Source organism: Oncorhynchus masou, chromosome 29 (genome assembly GCF_036934945.1).
Source record: "Oncorhynchus masou masou isolate Uvic2021 chromosome 29, UVic_Omas_1.1, whole genome shotgun sequence".
Classification (NCBI taxonomy): Eukaryota; Metazoa; Chordata; class Actinopteri; order Salmoniformes; family Salmonidae; genus Oncorhynchus; species Oncorhynchus masou.
The window spans coordinates 29,188,568-29,204,026 of record NC_088240.1 but is presented as its reverse complement, the minus strand read 5'-3'; the positions used below and the strand labels follow the sequence as shown (position 1 = coordinate 29,204,026).

The window sequence follows — 15,459 nt, the reverse complement described above, 5'->3', positions numbered from 1 at the left end:
TCCTCATATTTCTCATATTTCTCAGCTCTTAACTTGGTATAATTACACTCCAAAAAGGACCACACACAGCATATGGTGAAGTCAAATAAAATAAAAAATGGTCAAATACGCTGAATACAACAGGTGTAGACTTTACTGTGAAATAAATTAAATAATGTGCAATTAAATTGTTTGTTAAATAATACAGTACATTGATAGTTCCCAGCAATTAAGACCTACTGAATTGACTGAAAATGATATTATATACATTTACATACATGTAAAGTTTCTATTTCAGTATAGCTACAGTATGTTATGATCGAGCACATATGATCTAGACCCTATTTTTTGTTCATAGGCTTCATAAAGGTGATAGTATATTAACTAGTCAAGCCCAAGTATAGCTAATTATTTTCCTCTAAAAAAAGGTTAGTTGAACTTGCACTATATTTTATAAATAGAGAGGGCCTTCGGATCGTATGCAGACCTCTTTTTCTAAATTTTGTTAGGTTACATGCTTATTCTAAAATATATTCAATATTTTTTCCCCTCATCAATCTTAACACAATAACCCATATAATGACAGCAAAAACAGTTTTTTAGAAATGTTTGATAATTTATACAAAATAAAAAATGGAAATATTACATTTAGAGAGTGAGTATGCAGACCGTTTACGCCATACTTTTTAAAATCACTTTTGGCAGCGATTACAGCCTCGAGTCTTCTTGGGTATGTCGCTACAAGTTTGGCATACCTGTATTTGGGGAGTTTCTCCCATTCTTCTCGACAGATCCTTTCAAGCTCTGTCAGGTTGGATGGGGAGCTTTGCTGCAATAGCTATTTCCAGGTCTCTCCATAGATGTTTGTTCGGGTTCAAATATGGGCTCTGGCAGGGCCACTCAAGGACATTTAGAGACTTGTCCCAGAGCCACTCCTTTGTTGTCTTGGCTGTGTGCTTAGGGTTGTTGTCCTGTTGGAAGGTGAACCTTCACTCCAGTCTGAGGTACTGAGTGCTCTGGAGAAGGTTTTCATCAAGGATCTCCCATCTCCACAGAGGATCTCTAGAGCACTGTCAGAGTGACCATCGGGTTCTTGGACTCCTCCCTGACCAAGGCTCTTCTCTCCTGATTGCTCAGTTTGGCCAGGCAGCCAGCTCTAGGAAAACTCTTGGCGGTTCCAAACTTTTTCCATTTAAGAATGATGGAGGCCACTGTATTCTTTGGGACCTTCAATGATGCAGAAATGTTTTGGTTCCCTTCCCCAGATCTGTGCCCCGACACAATCCAGTCTCTGAGCTCTACGGTCAATTCCTTCCACCTCATGGCTTGGTTTTTGCTCTGACATGCATTGTCAACTGTGGGACCTTATATAGACGTGTGTGCCTTTCCAAATCATGTCCAATCAATTGAATTTACCACAGGTGGACTCCAATCAGGTTGTAGAAACATGTCAAGGATGATCAATAGAAAAAGGATAGACAGAAGATCAATTTCGAGTCTCATACCAAAGGGTCTGAATACTTATGTAAATAAGGTATTTCTGTTTTTTGATGTTTAATATATTTGCAAAAATGTCTAAAAACCTGTTTTCGATTTGTCATTATGTGGTATTGTGTGTAGATTGCTCAGGAATTTTGTTTTATTTAGTACATTTTAGAATAAGACTGCAACGTAACAAGATGTGGAAAAAGTAAAGCGGTCTGAATATTTTCCCATATAGAGTACCAGTCAAAGGTTTGGACACACCTACCTACCCATTCAAGGGTTTTTCTTTATTTTTACTATTTTTAACTTTGTATAATAATAGTGAAGACATAAACTATGAAATAATCCATATGGAATCATGTAGTAACCAAAAAAAGTATTAACCAAAAATATATATTCTTTAAAGTAGCCACCCTTTGCCTTGATGACAGTTTTGCACACTCTTGGCATTCTCTCAACCAGCTTCATCAGGTAGTCACCTGGAATGCATTTCAATTAACAGGTGTGCCTTGTTGAATTTCTTTCCTTCTTAATGCGTTTGAGAAAACATGGTCTTTTTCCAAATAGAGCTATCTTCTGTGTACCACCCCTACCTTGTCACAGCACAACTGATTGTCTCAAACGCATTAAGAAGGAAAGAAATTCAACAAATTCAATCAGGCACACCTGTTAATTGAAATGCATTCCAGGTGACTACCTCATGAAGCTGGTTGAGAGAATGCCAAGAGTGTGCAAATTAGTTATCCAAGAATATAAAACCATGTTATCTTGAACATCTGTGTCATTTAATAATATGCACAGGTGTGATTTTGTATGAATTAATCACAATGCAAGTCTACTCGTTAAACAGCAGCTCTAATGCAATATTATAGTGGCCGCTCCACTAAAAGTTTTGCAATTATGCTGCGGGATTTAGAGGTAATTTGTGGTTTAGTACGGTACCCTGCATCACTACTTCATTGTTCCAGACCAGCGCAAGGGGGAGTTAGAGCACTGATTATGCTTTTGGGTCCCGAAGGATCTACTGTGTCTAACTGACAATGAACGGGCGACATAAACCTAAATAGAAACTGATAATTGTACACAACTTCAGTATTACTTACTAAAAATATTGTTACACTAAGGTTTTTATTCTAAGAGAAACTTATTTTGCTCTTTCAGTAGTACTGTAGCCTACTACCGACCATTCACATTGTACAGCTCCTGAGTAGCACAGTGGTCTAAAACACTGTGTTGCTACAGATGCTGGTTCAATACCTGTGCCAGCCTCAACTGGGAGGCCCATGAGATGACTGTAGGTTTTTGGTTTCTCTCCCCCTAAAAACATATATAAATCATTCTAAATAACAAACTGGCTTTATTTACAAATTAGTAACAATGTCTCACCCCCTGTTCAAGAATGGTATTTTTCTCGCTCATTTTACATTATTTTAATAAAAAATCATCCCCAAAATAGTGTTATTTTTTAAACAAAGTGATTATTATTATTATTATTAATTTAGAATTATATAAATGCCCCTTGGATATTCTCATAGATATATTATTAACCCTGTTATTAGCATGACAATATATATTTGGTAATGGCTCCGAAGTGGCGCACAATGAGATTGCCTTGCAGTTCTCCACCTGTATCCACTGAAATAGTGGTGGGTGCGCAAGTTTCAAGGCACAAGGGCAGGGGATACGGGTCATGTTATACACCGCCGTTATGGCTATTTGCAGGTAGCTGGACAATAGACTTGCCTACAAGGAGGGTAGGGAGATAATTCTATTGTCAAATGTATTTCTTAGTTTGGTTGGCTGTATCACAACCGGCCGTGATTGGTTGCAATTTCAGTTTAACCGACTAGAAAAGACTAAACAAATAATACAACAAAAAGTATTATTATTATTATTATTATGTATCACATCCGACCGTGATTGGGAGTCCCATAGGGCGGTACACAATTGGCCCAGCGTTTCTCTCCCTCTAAAAAGGGAAATAAATGTTTTGGCCTTTACAAATATTATTTTGGTCTTTTCAGATTACAATCGCTCACTTTAGTTTAAAAAATGAAATAACCTCCAAAATATTGTTATATATTATTAAGTTAATGGCACAGTCATATAGCCCGGCACCTTCATAAAGCTGTGACTCACTCATTCATGGCTTTGGATCAAAATAAATAAGTACCAACATTCTTTCTGATTTTCTTTAATAAAGAAATGTTTTGGTTATCCTGACCTGGTCCCCATGTACAGTATGATAATAGTCCATTTTGGGCTGGTTGCAGGACAATATACCTTTACCAACACCTCTCTGTATTTTGATACATTGTGGATGGGTCCTGCTGATTGGCACAACGGTCTAAGCTACTGCATTGCAGTTAAAAATGATGCACAGATGCAGGTTCGATACCTGTGCCAGGTCTTATTTATTTAAAGAGCATATTAAAGTTTGAAGCAATAGGATGTGAAGGAATAGCCTACCCGCTGTGGTGAACTATTTTAGCACCATTCCGTGCTGCTCTGAGACAAGCATGGGGACTGAGATGTTTATTCATTTATTTATTATTCATTTACAATTCTACAATTAGGGTGTGGGAATGTTATGTCACATTTTACATGTCACGTTCTGACCTTAGTTCCTTTATTATGTCTTTGTGTTAGTTTGGTCAGGGTGTGAGTTGGGGTGGGTAGTCTATGTTCTTTTTTATATGTAGTATTTATGTGTTTGGCCTGGTATGGTTCTCCATCAGAGGCAGGTGTCGTTTGTTGTCTCTGATTGAGAATGATACTTAGGTAGCCTGTTTTCCCCATTTTAGTTGTGGGTGATTTCTGTCTCTGTGTCTTCACCAGACAGAACTGTTTAGTTTTCATTCGTTCGCCTTGTTATTTTGTTTTTTTGTGTTCAGTGTTAATAAATCTCAACATGGACACGTACCATGCTGCATATTGGTCCGATCCTTCATACTCCTCGTCAGAGGAAGACAAATCGCGTTACAGTACAGCTCCATATTTTCCATTCCCTGAGGGTTTTTCGTTTTTCTTGGATAGAAACACCATAATATTAAGCAAATTAATTAAGCAACATTTCTTAAAATCAGTCCCTTATACTATGTTCTTACAAAACAAGGTTTTAAATTCTCTAGTACAGCCACTATTGAAGGCTATCAAATGCTTCTCAAAGTTTCCCTCTGGTGGTCAAACTAGTAATAACTAGCTTTAATGGTTACAATGGCTGATACTTAAATAATGTGCCATAGAATTCTGCGGCACCATGCAAGCTTTCCTGCAGTACGCTGCAACTTTAAAAGGATGAACCACTGTAGCTTCACAGTGAAACACCACTATTCTGACTATTAATCATTCTTAAACAGTGAGTAAAATAGCTTATTTAGCTACTGTATCTCAAAAGTCATAGCCTGCATGATTTCATCCATGCAAGCTTACCTGTCATGTCCACAACGATGGCCTTCCCCAAACCATAGCCCCCTAGGTACGGTACTGCATTGTATAGCCTACAAACACCGCTTCCAGCTGCCCCCTGCTGCAGGATTGGGTCATATTACAATCGAACATCTGTATCAGGCCTCCTTACCCACATCTCATCTAAAACCCAAATCTCATCCCCTGGTTTGCATCTGCAGGGCTAATAGGACCCTCTTCCTGGTCTTTTCAAAGCTTTTTAAACAGAAAAACCCAGAAAATTTTACAGGAAGTGCAAATGGAGCCAAATGAGTTTAGCTTCAGGCTCAGAAAAATCATTTTGTACTGTATCAGTCTTGTTTAACAAGTCTCAAGTTTTGCCTATCATTTCCTTATCTGACTTTAGCTGGAGGGTAGAGGCTGGTGCAGAGGCTGCACACACACATACACACACGCATGGTTATGAATGCATGCACGCACGCACACACACAAGCACACAAACACAATATTACAGTTTATGTAATGGCTAGGTTTTGAGCTATAATTACAGTAGTATAGCATAGTGAGATAGCTCTGCTTCAATATAAAGCCTTTGCCAAGACCTTTACAGAGTCAAGGTTCTCCAGCTTTAAACACATATCTTGATGAATGCCCTGTCTTTAACCTTCTATTAGCAATTACATAGGCTTTGTATAGCACTTTTCCACAAATGGCATAGACAAACAGTGGCATAGCAACACAACATTTGGCTAAGTATAAGAAGAGTAAGAAATATTGATGTGTCCATGTTTAGAGTCATAGCTGCTAAACCTGTTGGATGTAGAAGTTTCCTGATTTTTATTTGTATATTGCATCAAGGTATAATACTGTGGAAGTCTTAAATAATGACTCGTTGATTGTAAACTCTCAAGCTACTCAGTGCTGGTCCCTGAGGACAATGTGATCTTCTGTTTTTTCTAGTATCTCAGTAGTGTATTGATTAATCAAAGACTATGTATTTCAATCAGCAACTAGCTTTCCTAATAATGAGTCCAAACTCCCAATTAAACAGTGAAACCACAGCAGGGTTGTCTTTGACCAGATTAGCATCCCGCCGAGCCTTAGCCTACCCTTCTCTGTAATAGGATTTACAGGGTACATAGGATTTATTTATTTATTTATCAACAGTTTTCAGAATGCAAGGTATAAAACCACAAGCTGCGTGATCTTTTGTAAGTAACTAAGCAATTTGAAATGCAGATGTAACAATGAATTGGCACTTTGTATTCACCCATGATCATCTCCTCCCACACATGGTACTGTGTGGCTCAGTTGGAAGAGCATGGTACTTACTACTCCAGGGTTGTGGGTTTGCCACCCATACATAAAATGTATGCACACATGACTTTAAGTGAAAGTGTCTGCTAAATGGCATATTATTATTATTATTAAATATCAAACAAAGCAGGCTGCTTCTCTTCTCATCTAGCGGTTATATATTAAATCCGCTGGTGGCTGTATTTTTTCAATGTTATGTTCAAATCTCAATTTACCACAATTATGAGGCTGAATCTGAAGTGTAATAGGACAGGGTTATGTTTTTAGAAACGGAGGAGACGTGCTCCCTGTTTTCTAATGAAATTAAACTAATCAAATCTGCTAAAGCTGCCTTCCAGCTGTGAGCCTGGGCTCTGCTCATCGAGGGAAAAACTGGAAACTTTACTTTCACTTTTGTGGAGCAAATATATCTTAATCAGAGGTATCTGTGGTGATACTGTAGCCAGCCAGCAGCAACGATACACAGCTATATCACATTGGTGAGAAGGAAGGGGTTTAGTAGGAAGATGTTTTATATTTGTTTGCTGACTGATTTCCTGGCTGCTGTTTCTCTTTTGGGTATCAGCCCAAAATGCATATCTATAGAAATCCAATCAGCAACTAAACTGACTGATCAATCAATCAAATATATATGTTTTAGTTTTGTACTTATTTCTATTGGATCAGGAATGTCTCAAAAAAACCTTTTCTATTCTGTCAATCCTGTGAACATGAGAAATCCACTTGGTTTCAGCTTGCTGTTATACCCTCCTCAGTAATAAGAGTAACAATCTACCTCTCCTCTGCTGTACAGTTTGTCATCTAGACATCTTCACATCCATATAGGTGCTATGTACAGATGTAGGATCTTAATTTGAGCCAGTTTGCTACAACAGGAAATGTGGATTATAATGAATGGACATTTTTGTAGGGGTTGATACATTTTTTACTAAGGGGAAATCAAATGTGAAATTTCAATGTGGAAAGACTTTTTAAACCTCAAATACACGACATGTTTTGCATTTCCTACATTGCAGGACAGTTCTCCTGAAACAGGGAGATTAAATTAAGATTCTACATCTGTATATCTTCTTGCGCTTTGAACGCACCATATGCATTTGCAGAATACAATATAAATGTAGTGTTATAGACATTACTCACAGGGCATCAATGACTATTTGATGCACTTCCCGGTCATAAACATATACTTTAAACAAATTAACTCCCCTATTTTGATTGACTGTTTATTTACTGTGTGGTAGAGTGTAGTATTTCAGTTTGACAGTGTAACCTTACCACAATATTCATACATCTTGAATATAAGATACATGGTTTTCAAAGGTAGCTCAGTTTCTTCACGATCTTATATCCTTCTCCATCTATGCACTATATATGAGTGGCTTAACCCTTATGTTTCCTTTGTCACCTACACAGAGACATGTTGCCTAGCAAAGTGGAGTTGATGGGTAATGGATAGCTCTGTGCAGACCACGGCAGAGGTGATCCATCCCATCATTCATAGTAACAGCTCTCACTCTACAACACAGACGATGGATGCTTTTAATCTAGTATACAGAGCCCAGGACCCTGACACACACAGACACCACCAACCCCCCGCCCCATTATAACAAGATGAGCCCCAATAGAACCTTGACTGGCAGTTCACCCTCCGGCTTGAAAAAGATCTGGTGTCCTTAATCACCCATGACTCTCTCTGATTGGTCATCGTGACGTAGTTAGGAACATAAATCCTCTACAGGACCCAGGTAAAATGGAGGTCTCTGATAAGACACAGTGATTGGAATAGAGCCATATGATTATTGACCACCACATGTACTGTATGTGAGTAACTGCACATTGTCATGCATACACATTTTGGCTGTGCTGCTGCCTACCTCTATACAGAATAGGTACTTTGAATGTATTATGTGTTGTGTTGCATATAAAGAATTGTTATGAATGAATTGGGAGCGGTGACCTGGCTTATAGAGGCTTTCATTGCATCTTAAGTGTTGGGGGACAGTGATCTGTTACAGAGACTTGAATCTTGTTCAGGGAGCTCAACCTGAAGGAACATTTGCTAAATGTCGTTTTTACCCCGCCAATGTTAAGTGTTTGCCAGATAATACTGCCGTTGATCTTTCACTTGCCAAATAACAATTACTACTGCTATGATTCAATAACCCATGAGATACTGTACTTCCGCTGTGAGGCGCATTGTGCTAAATGCTTTGTCCTGCATGTGGAGCCGAAAGGGCAGCAAAGGACCACATGGCTTAAAATAATTCTCATGAATCATTCAATGTTTACTCTGTGGAATTACACCAAGGAGCAAGGAGGCTATTCCAGCAGTCATTCTGTTCTGAAACTTTTTCTACTGGTTGTTCCCTGTGATAATGTCTGACATGGCCCTGCTGTTACAGAAAAAAGAAGAGTGACCCTTCTCAGCATTGAAGGTCAGGCTGTGTCTAATGAAGGCCCTGTTGTCCTTTCCCATTGATTTCTGGCCAAGTTCCATTAGGATGCAGAGATGCTGCTGCTCCATGTTGCCATGGGGGGGAAGGCCTCCTGGCAGAGTCTGACTGGCCTCCGGCTAAGAGAGCTTGATGGAATTTGTAATTTGTCATTTCCTTCTCTCCTTTGTACGTCATTATTTTATCTCACCCGAACCAGTATACTAACTGGAGTTGGCTATGCCATGCAGTCACTTTAAATACCCTTATATACATGATTTCCTGGACAGAGGGAAATGGACAAATTCTTGTTTCAATGCTGATGACATTCACATAGTTCCGGGTGGAAGCCAGAGAGATGACTGACATTCTAAAGTCATTTATTACAAAGAGCAAAGTAATGGTGCCTTCACGTCTTCATATTCCTGATCAGAGTCGACGTGGATGGCATTTGGGTTCTAAATACCACATGGCGGGTGTCAACGTGACAGATAAGCTTGTGATAAAGATTCATTAAAGTGGTAGCAACGGGCAGCAGAATTGAGATGCATGGCCTTGGCTCTGCATTGGGATTCATGGCAGACACGATATGAAGATTAGGATAGGGCTTGAACACGTCCATGCTGTGATGTGGTTATATTCTGAACAACCTGTTCAGTTTGACAACGAGCCCTCTCCTCTGATCTGTAATGTATATGACCCATAGCTGGCCAGGAAGAGGAGTCGGCGCTGACGTTCAGTACAGTTATGTTGTTGCATATAGTGTGTGTGTGTGTTTAGTTACTTTTGTCCTCAAATGGCCTTCAGTGCCATTTGCCAGTAGAGTATTCATTGTAATGTCATTTCCACAGCTACACACAATGTGTAGGGGTACATTGTGGAGTGGTTATGTCCTAGGAGCAAATTGACCTGCAAAGTGTAATAACACTGAGCAAAGACAAATATAAATCTTAAAAATATAAGGTTTTCAATAATGCAGTTTAATTAACCAATCTCTCCAGCAGTGTGATGTTGCAGAGGTCTATTTCATTGTCTGTACAGTATCTTTAGTCCCTGCGTAGGGATATATTATGGTGGAGATTTGTCCATGTTCGGTAAAGATGCAGGAAGGATGCAGGGAGGGAACACTGAATGACAGTATAATAAGGGCAATGAGGGTCAAGTGATGTGTGTTGTATTAGAGGACCTGTTCTTGACCAGCCAATTTTTGGCTGTTCACATGTCAAGCAGTTTCTCAGCCTTTTTACATGTGGTGGGCCTTTATTGCGTTTCGAGATTTAATTAAATTGGATAGGAATTTCACCGTAATTGTCATCTTATTGGTTTGCGATACAGCACCAAAGTCAGCTCTGGAATGAATACTGGTAGGATTATAATTCATGAAGCACAGTTATGTGTCTATATGGTGAATGTACAGTACTGTATCTAGAGATGAATCATCCTACTGAACCTAGATATAATTTAACTTGGAAAATAAATAGTCTGTTATTTATTCTCTGTAGCCTGCATGGTCTTCCAGTTCTAAGCCATTCTGAAAGCCATTTTTCCTTTTTCTCTCTTGTCTCCAAAATGATACATTCTGTTCTGCTCTCTGAAATCTGCCGTATTTCAAAGGGCTCAATGTCTTTAATGAGCAGTGGTGTTCTGCCTGTTGTAACGGAAAAAGGGTGTCAGGAATGAAGCTTGTGATAATGTGCCCGACCAGGCTCCACTAATCGTTTACCACTGTTATGGTAATATCCATGTTTTTCAACCTCACTCGCCGACCGACCAAAGCCTGCAACGCTGCCATTTTGTTGTGCTGTTTATCCATCCGCCACTCAAAAAATTATCTTCAAATAACCATAATGTTTAGTGATACAATGTCTGTGTTGGTGTTAGAAGTCTGTATGTTTCTTTTTAATGCAAATGCAGTTGTAGTCCTATTTATTTTACTGGGGATCGACGACACAGTGTCCCCCCCCCCTCAAATATAATATTTTCCCTTTCTATTTCATTCTGAAACGATTGGGGCTGCAAAACTGCAGTGGCAGCAAACATTGACAGACAAGTAGTAAAGGCTATTGAATCTGAGAGGGGAGATAAATTGACATGAGAGGTCATCCAAATGACTCAAATGTGGCCCTTTACCTTTCAAGGCAGGCAGGCAGGCCAGCATGAAAGCAGGTAGACACATCAATGGAAACTCTGGCTGCTCTGAGGTCCAGAGGCCCTCTCTCTCTTTCATAGCTCCTGCTGCCTACCGGGAGAGTAAATGGCCTCTCAGTCACCACCAGCCTCTATCAGTTCCCTCTCAGTCACCACCAGCTCTCTCCCTGCCTTCAATGGGAATCATTTCAGCTTCAAAGGTACTAGACACATCCATAGAGACTTCTGAGAAGAAAAACATCAGGCACACTGGTCCATCCCCATACACCCAAGCTATTGATATCTTATAGCCCTTAGCTCTCTTACTGATATCGTATAACCCTTAGCTCTCTTATTGATACCTTATAACCCTTAGCTCTCTTATTGATACCTTATAACCCTTAACTCTCTTGTTGATACCTTATAACCCTTAGCTCTCTTATTGATACCTTATAACCCTTAACTCTCTTGTTGATACCTTATAACCCTTAGCTCTCTTATTGATACCTTATAACCCTTAACTCTCTTGTTGATACCTTATAACCCTTAGCTCTCTTATTGATACCTTATAACCCTTAGCTCTCTTATTGATACCCTATAACCCCTAACGCTCTTATTGATACCTTATAACCCTTAGCTCTCTTATTGATACATTATAACCCTTAACTCTCTTGTTGATACCTTATAACCCTTACCTATCTTATTGATACCTTATAACACTTACTTATCTTATTGATACCTTATAACCCTTAGCTCTCTTATTGATACCTTATAACCCTTAGCTCTCTTATTGATACCTTATAACCCTTAGCTCTCTTGTTGATACCTTATAACCCTTACCTATCTTATTGATACCGTATACCCCTATACTCTTATGTTGTCAGTAAAGGTCGATAACCCTTTTTGTTTACTCATTCTACATACCAAAAGTTTTCCCACTCAAAAATGCAAGGATTTTATAGCAAGTCACAGAGTACCGATTAAGCAATTTTTTTGTATTGACAAAAGTGCATGTACAAGACAATAATCTTTGTAAAAGCAGCTGTCATCACACATATACTATTCACCTGTATTTTGTGGAATATCATTACCTGATGTGTAACCACTATGCTGGAGCTCACATTGAACAAGCTCATACATTTTACTAAAGAAAGAAAGACATGCCTTAATCTGGCACGAACCATTTACACCTTCAAACAATAGGCCTAAATTCTTAATGAACAGTGATGATCACGCTTGAAAGGTAATACTATTACACATTTGACATATCAATTGCCAATAATTCTCACACTTGTTAAAAAAAAATCCTTATTAGCATAAAACTTTGCGTTTACCAAATTATGTAACCCTCCCCCCCAATACTGGCATTTGTTATTTTTCATGATAGCATAATGTTTGAAGTTATTAGTGATAGCATAGTCATAGGTTAGCAATAGTTAATAACATTTGAAGCAAACAATTCATACTTTGCGTGTGTTGAGAAATGGCTGGAAATGGCAAAAATTTGTACCAGCTGTGAAACATTACCCCATTTCCTCGCTCCTGTAAAATGAACCAAAGCCATGACAATGAGCTAGCTATGCAATACTGTCACCCTTGAGGGGACACTTTTAATGAGCCTCTGGTAACAGAAACCATTGCACAATAACGAGCTAAGTACACTACATGGGTTTTCTCCCATCTATCTACTGTACCTGGTAATATTACTCATTTTATAAGCTTATCTCACATTTTATAATGTGAGACAACACCTTGTTAGCATTTTAAAATGCATTTACACAACAAACAGTCATTGACACACACACACACACACACACACACACACACACACACACACACACACACACACGCATACTATTATAAATGTATTTTATTAACATTTTGTTTTATCATACTCACTGGGATTTAAAAAAAAATATACATATATATATAGTTAACTAGGCAAATCAGTTAAGAACAAATGATTACTAACAATGACAGCCTACCATGGAACAGTGCATTGTTCAGGGGTAGAACAACAGATTTTTAACTTCTCAGCCTGGGGATTTGATCCAGGAACCTTTTGGTTACTGGCACAATACTCTAATCACTAGACTACCTGCCACCCCAATAAGAATAGCTCTCTTAACATTCGTCTTTGTATATAAAGATCTAGATCTTGCAATATTCCAATGCAATTTATTCGTAATCATAATCTTCAATAGACTATTTTTTTCCCTACCTACATGAATTTGAGTCAAGAAGAACTCAGTTTGCAATATCATCAACATGCTCCATCTTTAAAATAATCACCTTTTCAAACATAAAAGCTTTCAATGTTTAAAAAAAAGACCTTGAATCAAACTGGGGAGGATTTCAGATAGATAGCAGCGGTGGAATTAGATTGAAGAAAAAAGGGGGGGGATTAGATGGTTGACCTTTTCATATTCCTCCGCCGGTACTGAATTTGCTTGAGGGCACTATAGGGCATAGTGCAGTGGTGCATTGAATTATCACCACCACTCATGTGCTGCCACTCATGTACACACACGCACACATTCCATAATAGCGTTCGGAATACAGTGTGTATGAGAGAGAGAGAGGATGCTTGTATGCCTGAGTGTTTGAGGATTAAAACTTTGAAATAAATGATTGGTTCTCTTCAAGATGGAGAGGAGGAGGACAGGAGCTAGTTGTGTGCAACAAGGTGGTGTCAAATCTTTAGCAGAGCATGTGTCATTCTGTTGAAAGATCACACAGTGGCTGACAGCTTCCGGCAGGGAAACATGTCAACATGCTGACAGATGCCCTGCTATTGGAAGGTTGGGATGACTTTTTAGTTGACCAGGCTTTCACTTTGGTGAAGTAAAAAGTACAAAACGTAAGGGAGTTGACAGATAAGAAACAAGACTTGTAGAGACTGTTTTGTATTGGCTTGACAAAAGGTGAAGGATGTTACGTCTTTGTCGAGAGAAAAAGGTTGAGTCACATACAGTGCCAACACCACTTGTGTGTCTGTCATTGATAATTGTCTCGTCGTGTCCTAATGATACACTATGAAAGAGCTCTGTACTGCAGACAGTGTTAGAAAAAATTAACTACAGAACCTTGTGATCTACATAATATAAAGTCATCACCAGCACAAAGTAGTGGTCTTTTGTATCTGTCAAATTTAAACAAGTGTGTGTCTACAGAGAGAAGAGTTTGTATGGATAAGCATACCCAGGAAATGGCTTAGTCACAACAATTGTCTACTTATTGTGACAGTGATTGAATTGAACAAACTGTATTGATCCACAGAGAGGGGCATTGGGTAAAGAAGACAATATCCATAGTTACATATACATCTGCATAACATGAATAATGCAATTATCACACATATGATCAACTCATTCATTCCTTCAACTCATTTCATTCCAAAATATATTATAACCGCCTCAAGGTAAATACACAGTCACTGCAAACTTTAGGCATTCATGCCAGTTGACTACTACAGGTACATGTTTTGATTGAAACATGCAAACCATCCATCCCATCCATGACATCTCTATCTCCTCTCTCCATTCTCTCTCCTCCATCCAGAGCCCATACTGTGTGATGTAGGGGAGTTTCACTGCTATGATGAGGTGACTTGCATCCCCGAGGGCTGGCTCTGTGATGGGGAGCCTGACTGTCCAGACGCCTCGGACGAAACCTCGGACAGATGTAAGTTTCTAATTCACACGTTCATCCATGCACCCATTCACCAAACACTTCAATCCAGAAATATGTAAATCCAATAATTTACTCATCAATTTATGCACTCATTCACCCATTCACTATACAGTTAATTCCCGCCTACAAGGTAACCATATTATTTCACATTCTGTGATTTCTTATTCCATGCTTTGTCCTTCCTCTAACTGAACATATTCTTTATTATTTCTGTAAATTTTGAAATGCGTATTGCATCATCCTAATATCAATTTTAGATCTTTAAAATTATACTAGTGCTCATTTCATGATATTATCAAATGTGACCAGCTAAGAAATCACTGAAGCCAAGATTACAATTCCCTCCACAATCTTATATATTGATAGCGAAAACCTTTCCCATTGAACTCCCATTTGTGAGAAGATGGTACGATATTGTCCTAAAACGTAGCGTATATCCAAGGTTGCAGTGGGCCAAGTCTCCCCTCACCAGGTATCCCATTATCATTTAGATTAACCGTGTTGGCTCCATTTTATTTACTAAGCCTGTGGAGAGAAACCCTGAATATTCATCATGGGAATTTGTCGCAGGTTATTATCATGGATTATGTATTGATAGAAAAAGGGAATTAGATCAGCTTTGAGCCCCGCAAAGAGAAGCACAGTGAAATTAAACCTTGTTTATAGGCTACCAGCACTGTGGCTCCAATAACCTAGTGCTCTGGTTCTAATACCTAACGGCAGATGAATGGCAGACAGACATTCGGTGTGGTGTGTGTGTGTGTGGTCTCTTAGACAAAGTACAGCCTTTGTAAGGAGATATTTTGTGTTATTAGTTTAGGCACCATGCAATACTTTATTAGTGCTTTGTGTTGAATGGAGTATAATTGATGGCTGTTTCTTATCCAACCAAAGATGAGGGTCTGTGTTTTATGATATGTTTCAAGATGTGTTTCTTGGGACCTGAGTTTTCCCAGTTGCACTCTCCATGCAGTAGTTGTGTCCCCCCCTGCATCTTCCAGGCCATGGTCATGTCATG

The 15,459-nt window shown here is 38.9% G+C and overlaps 1 protein-coding gene across 1 annotated transcript in view; it reads left to right on the top strand.

The window, feature by feature from the left end:
* The first annotated feature begins 10,875 nt into the window (after positions 1-10,875).
* Positions 10,876-15,459, top strand: part of LOC135519549 (low-density lipoprotein receptor-related protein 1B-like) — an 82,890-nt gene continuing 78,306 nt past the window's right edge. Inside the window, exons 1-2 of the mRNA XM_064944783.1 lie at positions 10,876-10,969; positions 14,310-14,432. Coding sequence (XP_064800855.1) covers positions 10,876-10,969; positions 14,310-14,432 — 217 coding nt within the window. The remainder of the gene's footprint in view (positions 10,970-14,309; positions 14,433-15,459) is intronic.